The 12,055-nt window shown below is 43.6% G+C and overlaps 1 protein-coding gene across 8 annotated transcripts in view; it reads left to right on the forward strand.

The window, feature by feature from the left end:
* AIRE (autoimmune regulator) overlaps positions 1–12,055 on the forward strand; it is a 119,273-nt gene that overhangs the window by 79,620 nt on the left and 27,598 nt on the right. For all 8 annotated transcript variants that reach the window (XM_077291062.1, XM_077291061.1, XM_077291065.1 and 5 more), the window contains one exon: positions 445–518. In XM_077291062.1, coding sequence (XP_077147177.1) covers positions 445–518 — 74 coding nt within the window. The remainder of the gene's footprint in view (positions 1–444; positions 519–12,055) is intronic.

A 12,055-nucleotide genomic window follows, 5' to 3' on the forward strand; every position in this document is an offset into this window, starting at 1 on the left:
ATGAATTTGTTAAACTCCAGGTTTTCAAATTGACAGACAAGAAGCCAGTAGCTTGAAAGTGTGGTGCAAAGGGTTTATTAGGCCACATTCACCCGTTCAGTATTTGGTCAGTATTTTACCTCAGTATTTTAGGCCAAAACCAGGAGTGGGTGATAAATACAGAAGTGGTGACATGTTTCTATTATACTTTCCCTCTGATTGTTCCACTCCTGGTTTTGCCTTACAAATACTGATGTAAAATACTGACCAAATACTGAACATGTGAACGTTGCCTAAACGTGTCCCATTGCAGATTGCACATTATGGTGAAGTAACATGCGCTAAAAATTGGTGAAAATACATTGATCAATTTGGGTCATTGCGTCTAGTAAGTATTAAACTGGGGTTGTCACAAAACGGTACAATACTTATGTCTAATGTGTAATTTGTGTTCAATCTTTACAGGAATCTATAGAGAACTCAGCTGTAGAAAGCAATAAAGACAGTCATGTCATCCCAGACAAAGGTGGGCCATGCAGGTAAAGACTAATAAGAGCTATCTTTGCTTTTTAAAGGCTTTGCCTCAAGTCTCTTCTCTTTCTAAACCTGATTCATAGTAGGTAGACTTCGGCTGTGTTGCATACTTTCCTACTAAAAGACCCCTGTAACTGCCATCTTGGTGGTCCTGTGAAGTTCAGCTACAGGCTGAGCTCTACAGAAGAACCAAGACGACTATATTCGTACATAATACTGTATAAGTGATCAAAATGATTGTAGGTTCAAACACATTAAATATCTTCAAAAATAAGCACAAAATATAAAAATTCGACTCAACCCCTTTTGCCACATTATCTGACCGATATCCAAGAAGTATCGTTTCTCCTTGCGGAGATTGACATGCTCATATGACAAGGCTCGTTAAAGGGTCGACATTGACTTGTAGAATTGCTACCTTCCAATAGGTGGCACTAGTGTTCTAGTTCTCGTCCTCTTTGAAGAGACAATTTGCATAATTAGCATATTTCCCAGAGGAGCATTGCAGCTTTAAGTCTCCTCATCTCGGCATGCTTAGTCAATCTCCGCAAGGAGAAACAATACTTCTTGGTTATCACACAATGAACACTGCAAAAACAAACCCCTAAAAAACAATGGCGGAATTGTGTTTTTTTTCTTCACAGGTTTGCTACACTTTGAATTTTTTTCTTGCTTTTCAATTCATTATATAGTAAAATGAATGGTGCCATTCAAAACTACAACTGGTCGCCCAAAAAAACAAAACCTTAAAAGGCTATGTGAATGGAAAAATAAAACAGTTAAGGCTCTTGGAACTAGGGAAAGAAAAAAATGAGAGCACAAAAAATGAAAAATTTGTGGGTCTTAAGAGAGTAAACAGATAGAATTTTTAGACAACACTTTATGAGATTTGTATTGTGTAGCTCCCTCAAAATTGTGAGCAAATATAGAAAACATAAAGAAATACAATAATAATGTTAACAGTATGGCTCCGATTCATTAATACTGCTGTCTTCTACGTCAGTCTTCTTGAACATGCGCTGTAATAAGGTGTGCCAAATTCATTATTATTTTGTTTTGTCCAACAAAATTTCCAAAACCATTTTTTAGGGACCACATCACATTTGAAGTGAGTTTGTGGGGCCTATATGATAGAAAATACCCAAAAGTTACACCATTCTAAAAACAGCACCCCTCAAGGTGTTCAAAACAACATTCAAGAAGTTTATTAACCCTTAAGATGCTTGACAGGAATTAATGGAATATGGAAGGACAAATATGAACAATTTAACTTTTTTTCACAAAATTTTTTCTTTAGATCCAATTTTTTTTTTATTCTCGCAAGGGCAAGAATAAAAAAATGGACTCCAAAACTTATTGTTCATTTTCTCCTGAGTATGCCGATACCTCATATGGAGGGGGAAACTACTATTTTGGTGCATGGCAGAGCTTGGAAGGGAAGGAGCACCATTTGGCTTTTTGAATGTAAAACTTGCTACAATAATTAGCGAATGCCTTGTCGCGTTTGGAGAGCCCCTGATGTGTCTAAACAGTGGAAACTGCTCACAAGTGACACTGTTTTGGAAACTAGACCCCTAAGGAAATTTATCTAGATATGTGGTGAGCATCTTGAACTCCCAGGTGCTTCACAGAAGTTTATACCGTTGAGCCATGAAAATAAAAAAAAACAAATTTTTCACACAAAAATGTTTTGTAGCCCCAATTTTTGCATTTTCACAAAGGTCACAAGAGAAATTGCACCATACAATTTTTTGTGCAATTTCTCCTAAGTACGCCAAAACCTCATATGTGGAGGAAAATTACTGTTTGCTGGAATCATTAGCTGACGCCATGACGAGTTTGGAAAGCCCCTGATGTGCCTAAAGAGTGGAAACCCCCCACAGGTGACTAAATTTTGGAAATAAGACCCCTCAAGGAATTTATCTAGATGTGTGGTGAGCACCTTGAACCCCCACGTGTTTCACAGAAATTTTTAACATTGAACCATGAAAATAAAAAATCATTTTTTTCCCACAAAAATGTTTTTAGCCCCCAATTTTTTTTTATTTTCATGAGGTTAACAGGGGAAAATGGACCCACAATTTGTTGTGCAATTTCTCTTGAGTATACTAATATCCCATATGTGGCAGAAACTACTTTTGAGGCATAGGGTAAATCTCAGAAGGGAAGAAGCGCTATATTGGAGTTCAGGTTTTGCTGGACTGGTTTGAGGGTGCCATGTCATATTGGTAGAGCCCATGATGTGCCAGAACAGTAGAACCCCCACAAGTAACCCCATTTTACAAACTACTCCTCTCAATGAATTTAGGGGTGCAGTGATCATATTGACACCACAGGTGTGTTACAGAATTTTATACCATTGGGCAGCGAAGAACAAATAGTTACATTTTTACCACAAAAATGTTGTTTTAGCCCAAGATTACTAATTTTTACACATGGGTGCCATGGGTAAAAATGGCACCAAAATTTGGCCCACAATTTCTGCTGAATGTGGCAATTACTCCATATGTGGCTGTACAGTACTGCTTAGCCATATGACGAGACTCGGCAGGGACAGAGCGCTATTTTCCTCCTGGAGTGCAGATTTTACTGGAAAAGTTTGCGGATTCCATATACAGAGCCCCTAAGTGCTAGAAGAGCACAATCCCTCCTCAAGTGACCCCATTTTGGAAATTATACCCCTTTGGGAATTTATCTACAGGTGTAGTGACGATTTTGACTGCATGGGTGTTTTCCAGAAACAAGCAGCTGTTAGAATCTGTTTTGTTTTTGACTATCCGCCATCTTGTTGTGGTTTTCTGGCTGCTGGTCTTTTTCCCCTGGTGCTGGGTTGTCTTAGGTCAGGTGATTGTATCACCCTTTATTACCCAGCACCTGCCTCCCATTCCTTGCTGGACAACAGTGTTAATCCGCTAGAGTTCTGGCTAGGTGCTTTGATAGATTTCTGTGTTTGATATTGTGCAGTTCTGGGATCTTTGGTTCTGCTATCTTTAGTTTCTGTTTTCAGTTGGTTTCTGCAGCCTTCTCTGTGTTTTCTATTAGGAGGTGACCTGTTTTTTATACCCAGTCCTTAAGATCTTTCAGGGACCTCCTTCTCCCTATCTATAGGTCTTCGCTGAGATTAACTTAGGATCGTCGGTGGGTCTATTCGGCAAGGAATGGGTCACCCACTCCATCGTAGGGTATCGGCCTAGTCTCAGTGCAGGGTCAAATTTTCCTCCTTCTATCCTAGTTCTGTGTTGCAGTTCCGTAACAGCAGCAGTGGATGTTGCTAAGGGAAAATTACTAATTGCCATTGTAGTGCCCAGTACGTTGTGGTGCCAATTACGTTGTGGTGCCCAGCTCCTGCTTATGGAGTCATGCACCTGTATATTATATAGCCCTTTTTCAGAGCCTTTGTGCTACCAGTAACTTGGTAGCCCCCTATATTTCCATTAACAGATAACAGACCTGAGTGGGGAATTTCTTTTTTGTGGATTGAGTTAAAGCTTTTATTGGGGACATTTTACATATTGTTTTGGATCACAGTTATCCGGCGCTCTGCGCTGAGCACTTACATCGGGGTTTCCATCTAAATCTTTGAGTGACGTGATTCAGTTGAAACCCCCGAGGGATCCATTCACTATAATGACGCAGCAGGGTTACTCTGGACTCCATCGGGCCTCTGTTCAGCGGTGTCTTTCTTTTCAGAAGTGCATTGCGTGAACTCCGCTTTCACGGCGCTGTATACCTCCCATTTCTGTTCTGGAAGGGGTTAAGAACCGCATGTTTCTTAATAAATTTGGCAAATTTTTCAGCTGCCTTTGTGCCACGGTAAGAAATGTATAACAAAAAAGAGAGAAAGCAATACAGAATGCACACCTATAAATGCAAAAATTATATTTTATTCACACAGTAAAGCTCCAAATTGAATAGAATATTAAAATTCATTACAGTGGGTATTACAATGCCTCAAATATGCATGTGAATAAATATATCCATAGAGTTATGCTAGGTAATTCAGCAATATTTATGTGCCAAATAAGTGCCCATTGGAGAACAAATAAACTTCCCTCTCCTCCCAAGCCCCACTAAAGGGTAGAGGATCATTGTAGGTGTCCCTTTGTGTTGCTTTGTATATTCAATATAAAAGTTTAGTACCTACTTGAGTAATTAAAGAGGTTGTCCACTACTTTTACATTTATGGCCTATCCTTAAGATAGGTCATCAATATCTGATCAGCCGAGGGCAGTTACCTGGCACCCTCGCTGATCAACTGTTATCGATGGTGGCTGTGAATAACTGCTGGAAGAACTTGGGCCATGTTCACACTTTGCGGTTTTTAAAGCGGATCCGCGGCGATTTTGATGCTGCGGGTCTGCAGCAGTTTCCATTGCGTTTACATTAACATGTAAACCCTATGGAAACCGCAAACCGCAGTGCACATGCTGCGGGAAAAACCGCGCAGAAACGCAGCGGTTTACAACCCGCAGCATGTCACTTCTTTGTGCAGAATTGCAGCGATTCTGCACCCATAGAAATGCATTGATCCGCTTACTTCCCGCATGGGGCTGTGCCCACGATGCGGGAAGTAAGCGGATAATGTGCGGTTGCTACCCGGGGTGGAGGAGAGGAGACTCTCCTCCAGGCCCTGGGAAGCATAAATAGTGTAAAAAAAAAAAGAATTAAAATAAAAAATAATGCTATACTCACCTCTCAGCGCTGCATGCGGCCGTCAGGTCAGGGTTCCTGTGCGAGCAGGACCTGCGGTGACGTCGCAGTCACATGACCGTGATGACGCCGCGGTCACATGACCGTGACGTCATGAAGGTCCTTCTCGGCACAGCATCTTTGGAACCGGAGCGCCGCGTGCAGCGCCGAGGAGATCGGACGTCAGAGGGTGAGTATAACCAATTTTTATTATTTTTAACATTACTATTGATGCTGCATATTGCTGCATATGCAGCATCAATAGTATAGGAGTAATCCCGCAGCGGAAATCGCAAAACAAACCGCGATAAATCTGCAGGGATAACTGCAGCGGTTTTGCCCTGCAGATTTATCAATTCCGCTGCGGGAGAACCCGCAGAGCACGCCGCAAAGTGTGCACATAGCCTTACGTGCGGAGTTGGCCATCTACTTGTAGTGGCCGGGGCTTGTTACTGCACATCCATCTCCTCTTGCTTTGTATAGGAGGCAGATGTACAGTACCCTGTGGCAGCCGCTGCAAGTAGATGGCCGACTCCACAAGTAAGTACTTCCGGTCGCCACCAATAACAGCTGATCGGCGGGAGTGCAGGAAACCGGCCGATCAGACATTGATGACCTATCAATGTAAAAGTAGTGGACAACCTCATTAAGGTTTCAGATGGAGTGTGCTCATTCCTGATACTAGTTACAGATATGTCAGATTTTATAAATGACCTGAGCTGGAAATATGCCAGCCAGGATAGACGCCTGTGTGGAAACGTTCTGTAAAGGAAGGAAAAGAGCCCATGAAAACGTGTCTCAATCTAACCCCAGTGGATCTGTCCCAGATTATGAATGGCTCTGCACCTGAAGCAGGGGATACATCTGGGTTGGTAAATAAGGACGTTAATGCACCCAACCTACATGATATAGATGATGAGAGTTAGACTTGCTCCCACATTTTCAAAAAGTGTTGAATGAGTATTGGTAATCATTTAATATGTACATGTATTTTGTCAGTCCAAAGCATAGATGTGAGTGTTCAGGCAGAGCAGTCCCCTTCCAGTTTCACCCACTGCTTATCTTCTACAGACCTGAATCAGTCCACCGCTCTCATAAGATTCACAGACTGATGGTAATTTTTTAGATTGGGCAGACTAGTACCCCCTTTGTTCTTGGGACAACACAATATTTTAAAACGTATCCTAGGTCTCGACAATCCCCATGTGAACTTGCTATAGGCCATGTTGTGACGGGAGAAAAAGGACTGAGGAACGCAAACAGGAACAGTCTGGAAAATATAAAGAAGTTTTGCACATTATTACAATCAAACCAGGACAAGATTTTCAGGTTATAATTCATTAGATTTTGAAGAATTTGTTCAAGTTTGAGGATATAATGTAAACGATATAGATCATTAAAGTTCCTAGGAATATGTGTACGCAGGTACTTAATTGCATTTGTCTGCCACTTAAAGGGACAGTTAGAAATTAGTTGTGTCAGTTCAGTGTTAAAAGTTCTGTTCATAGCTTTTGTTTTAGAATAGTTGACTTTAAAAGTGCTTACATGGCCGAATTCTTCCAATTCCTTTATTATAGAGGGAAATGAGATCATTGGGTTTGAAACAGAGAGCAACAAGTCATCTGCGAAAAGAGCTAGTTTATAATGATGTGAACCTATAGAAACTCCAATAGCTGCTGAATTTTTACATAAAGCTACTGCTAAATGTTCCATCATCAAAGTATATACAACGAGGAAAAAAGTATTTAGTCAGCCACCAATTGTGCAAGTTCTCCCACTTAAAAAGATGAGAGAGGTCTGTAATTGACATCATAGGTAGACCACAACTATGAGAGTCAAAATGAGAAAACAAATCCAGAAAATCACCTTGTCTTATTTGGCAAGATTTATTTTGCAAATTATGGTGGAAAATAAGTATTTGGTCATTAACAAAAGTTCATCTCAATATTCTGCTATATATCCTTTGTTGGCAATGACAGAAGTCAAAAGTTTTCTGTAAGTCTTCACAATGTTGGCACACACTGTTGGTGGTATGTTGGCTCATTCCTCCAGGCAGATCTCCTCTAGAGCACTGATGTTTTGGGTCTGTCGCTGGGCAATACGGACTTTCAACTCCCTCCAAAGGTTTTCTATGGGGTTGTCCTTCATTGTCCTGGCAGTGTGCTTGGGATCATTATCATGCTGAAAGATCTATCCACGTTTCATCTTCAATGCCCTTTGCTGATGGAAGGTTTGCACTCAAAATCTCACGATACATGGCTCCATTCATTCTTTCATGTACACAGATCAGTCTTCCTGGTCCCTTTGCAGAGAGACAGCCCCAAAGCATGATGTTGCCACCCCCATGCTTCACAGTCGGTATGGTGTTCTTTGGATGCAACCCAGCATTCTGTCTCCTCCAAACACGACGAGTTTTGCTTCTACCAAACAGTTCCACTTTAGTTTCATCAGACCATAAGACATTCTCCGAATACTCTTCTGGATAATCCAAATGCTCTCTAGCAAACGTCAGACGGGCCCAGACTTGTACAGGCTTAAGCAGGGGACACATCTGGCACTCCAGGATCTAAATTCCTGGCGGCGTAGTGTGTTACTGATGGTAGCTTTTGTTATGGTGGTCCCAGCTCTTTGCAGGTCATTCACTAGGTCCCCTATGTCGTTCTGGGATTTTTGCTCACCGTTCTTGTGATCATTTTGACCCCACAGGGTGAGATCTTGTGTGGAGCCCCAGATCGAGGGAGATTATCAGTAGTCTTGTACGTCTTCCATTTTCTTATTGCTCCCACAGTTGATTTCATCACACCAACCTGCTTGCGTATTGCTGATTCAGTCTTCCCAGCCTGGTGCTGGGCTACAATTTTGTTTCTGGTGTCCTTCGACAGCTGTTTGGTCTTCACCATAGTGGAGTTTGGAGTGTGACTGTTTGAGGTTGTGGACAGGTGTCTTTTATACTGATAACAAGTTCAAACAGGTGCAATTACTACAGGTAATGAGAGGAGGACAGAGGAGCCTCTTAAAGAAGAAGTTACAGGTCTGTGAGAGCCAGAAATCTTGCATGTTTTTAGGTGACCAAATACTTATTTTCCACCATAATTTGCAAAATAAATCTTGCCAAATCAGACAAGGTGATTTTCTGGAATTGTTTTCTCATTTTGGCTCTCGTAGTTGTGGTCTACCTATGATGTCAATTACAGGCCTCTCATCTTTTTAAGTGGCTGACTAAAGACGTTTTTCCCCCACTGTAGGTGAGGTGATAAGAGACACCCTTGTCTCATCCCATTTAACTCTCGCTTTAGGGTCAGTGTATAAGTGTGAGCAGGTTGATGGATGCAGTGACGGCCAGGAGGCAGAGTAAGGGTTAATGATATTTTACTTGAACAGGGGGTTACTCCACGCAGGAAGAGGAATGGGTAGATAGGAGTATAGCAGGTGGTATAAACACAAATGATGTGCAGGGTGCGTTAAACAACAACAATAAGTAATGGAGCAGATCTTTAAGGGTTAACTTATCGGTCTGGTGACTTCCTGACTGTAGAGTGTTAGGTTCAAATGGTGGCGCCAACGCAGTTAGCGCGTGATGAGTCCGGTGTCATCCTGAAGGCGCTGATGATCCAGTTTCCGGCGAAGATGGTGGGTCCTTGTTGTCTTGGATGGGGTCCTGGGTCCAGGGTTCATTGTGCGGTATGAAGTACAATCTCCAACTCCATTGGAGCTTAACGTAGCTCGACAGATATAAGCGGGTGAGATGAGGCACAGTCCCCAGTGAGTTACCCGGTTCTTCCTAGGTGGCAGACGCGCAGAACTTACTGGCTCGGAGCGTTTGGCACCTTCAGCTGGAGGACCCACCTGGCACACGGCACGTTTCTCATCACAGTCTCTGTATCTGGTCGCAGGGAGTCTATTGCGCAGGCCTGCGCTGTCACGGTGCTCAGAGGACGAAGCACCAACTGTTCCCTGCTGCGTGCTGCTTGCTCCCGCTAGGACTGACTGCTTCCGCACGCGCTCTGGTCTTTTTAGCTTAGTTACACCCCCTGCTGCCAAGTGCAAAGGTAGGTCTGGGTTTTTATCCTTTCCCCTGGACAACTGAGGAGACAGCCCCAACAGTTCCGGACCCGGCACAAGAGATGTACCCCTGGTCCGGTCCCTCTTCTTACACTCCCCCTCTTTTTTGCTCGCCATTCCACGAGCGAGAGTTTTTGTAATAAGCGTTGACACTTTCCTATCCCTTGGACTATTTGCTGCCAAATGAATTGGTCTTGGTTGTATCTGTTGGGGGGTCTCCCGGCTGTTGCTCGTTCGGTGCACCGTAAGTCAGAAGGAGGAGTAATCGAGTCAGGTTAAGTAGTCGAGTCAGGTTAGACAGGTGAGGATGGGGTCGTGCCCAATTCCAATGGAGCAGCCACTTCAGGAATTTCAGGTACCCGTTCCTCCCCTAGGTCTACAGGTGGCTAATCAGGAGATTCTTCATCCTCACAATCAGCAACTGCTGGAGGCAGTATTTCAGGTGCACTTGGCATCTCTTTTGTTTTACCAGGACCTCTTGACAAGCAAGGGCATAACATATTCCAGTGAACTACTCGAGTGGTAGCAACTTTCTTCCCTTCAAGTTGAACTTCATAGACAGGACATTCGGTATTGATTCGTCGCTTTACTCGATACGGAGTCTTCTCCCACTCATATTCCAGCTTGTCCCGAGGACGTTTATCTCGGACCAACACACCGTCCCCGGCCTGAAGAGCTGTCACTCGTATTGGAGCTGTCTCTGAATGCTCTAGTACCCGAAACCTAGTCTGCGCCAGGTGATGTAGTGTCTGCAGGTGATGACGATGTTCCCGGACCCAGGTGGACACCCCTGTCCATGGGTAGTCCTCCTCTGGATCCATCTCAAACCCAGCAATCTCTCTTCCTGGCCGGCCGAACAACAGGATGTATGGAGTGTACCTGGTGGTGCGATGTACTTGGTTATTTTACACCCACACTAACTCTGCTACGAACTCTGGCCAATGGACTTTTCGTTCTTCCTCTAGCTTTCTTAACATCTGAATTAGAGGACGATTGAACCGCTCACATGCTCCATTTCTTTGAGGATGATGGCGTCATCCGGGATTTTTCGATCTGATACAGGTGATGTAATCCTTCCATCACTCATCCTAGAAAACAGGTGCCTTGATCAGAGTGGATTCTTTTTGGGCAGCTGTACACTTGAATGAAGTTGCTGCAGATAGCATGTGCCGCTAATTCGGCAGTTCGATCATGCGTCGGAATCACAACGGCAAACTTGATGAAGTGATCCATCATCACCAGACAACGCTGGCTTCCCTGGTAAACCTGACCTACCATCAGGTAATCTATCATCAATACTTTGAGAGGGGCAGAAGTCACAATGGTCTGTGTGAAAGCTATCTGCTCTGGGGGTTTAGCTAATTTGCAGTTTCTTCACTGTCGACAGACTTCTTCCACCACAGCTTTCAGTCTCGTATGAGAAACTAACCACTGAAAGGTCTTCTCTTGACCGAAGTGAGCTCCTCTTTTGTGTGCCACCGTGGCCACCTTATGTAGTAGCGCTGTAAGAGGGACCGAACTGAGGGTACCTCTCTTGCGCCGGGTCAGGAACTGTCGGGGCTGTCTCTCTGTTGTCCAGGCGAAAGCTTAAAAACCCGTGCCGACCTTTGTACTTGGCAACAGGAGGCGTGACTAAGCTAAAAAGGCCAGAGAGCAGGCGGAAGCAGTCAGTCCTGGCAGGAACAAGCAGCGTCCTCTGCCTCTGAGCACAGTGACAGCCTCTGAGCTCCATCCTCAGAGCACCGTGATAGTGCAGGCCAGCGCGATAGCCTCCCTGCGATCAGTGTTGTGAAATTGGATTTTGGGCTCCCCCGGTGGCCACTGGTGGAATTGAACTGGTGTGCATCATCCTCTCTGTTCACCTGTTTCCATCAGGATGTGGGAGTCGCTATTTAGCCTTGCTCCTCTGTCACTTCCATGCCGGTCAACATTGTAATCAGAAGCCTTTCTGTGCATGTTCCTGCTGCTAGACAACTCCCAGCTAAGTTGGACTTAGTCCTTGTTTGTTTTTGCATTTTGTTCCAGTTCACAGCTGTAGTTTCGTTTCTGTGTCTGGAAAGCTCTTGTGATCTGAAATTGCCACTCTGATGTTATGAGTTAATACTAGAGTCTTAAAGTAATTTCAGGATGGTATTTTGATAGGGTTTTCAGCTGACCATGAAAGTGCCCTTTCTGTCTTCCTGCTATCTAGTAAGCGGACCTCAATTTTGCTAAACCTATTTTCATACTACGTTTGTCATTTCATCTAAAATCACCGCCAATATTTGTGGGGGCCTCTGTCTGCCTTTCGGGGAAATTTCTCTAGAGGTGAGCCAGGACTATATTTTCCTCTGCCAGGATTAGTTAGTCCTCCGGCCGGCGCTGGGAGTCTAGTGATCAAACGCAGGCTACGCTACCCGGCTACTGTTAGTTGTGCGGCAGGTTTAGTTCATGGTCAGTTTAGTTTCCATCCTTCCAAGAGCTAGTTCGTATGTTTGCTGGGCTATGTTCTCTTGCCATTGAGAACCATAACAGTTTGACCGGCCCAAAAGGGTTAAATTAATTGACAGAGAAAGGAGAGAAAAGAGAAGTCTGCTGAAGATTTTTTTTTTTTTTTCTCAGTTCTGAGTGTGCTTGTAATTGAATCTCTTGCAAGTCTGCCTATATTGCAGCCTTTCTCTCTCTCTCTCCTTCTAATCCTGGAATGGCTCTGTGTTCACCTGTTTAAAATGGATATTCAGAGTTTAGCTGCAGGTTTGAATAATCTCACCACGAAAGTTCAAAACTTACAAGATTTTGTTGTTCATGTTCC

Source organism: Ranitomeya variabilis, chromosome 2, assembly GCF_051348905.1.
Source record: "Ranitomeya variabilis isolate aRanVar5 chromosome 2, aRanVar5.hap1, whole genome shotgun sequence".
NCBI classification, from domain to species: domain Eukaryota; kingdom Metazoa; phylum Chordata; class Amphibia; order Anura; family Dendrobatidae; genus Ranitomeya; species Ranitomeya variabilis.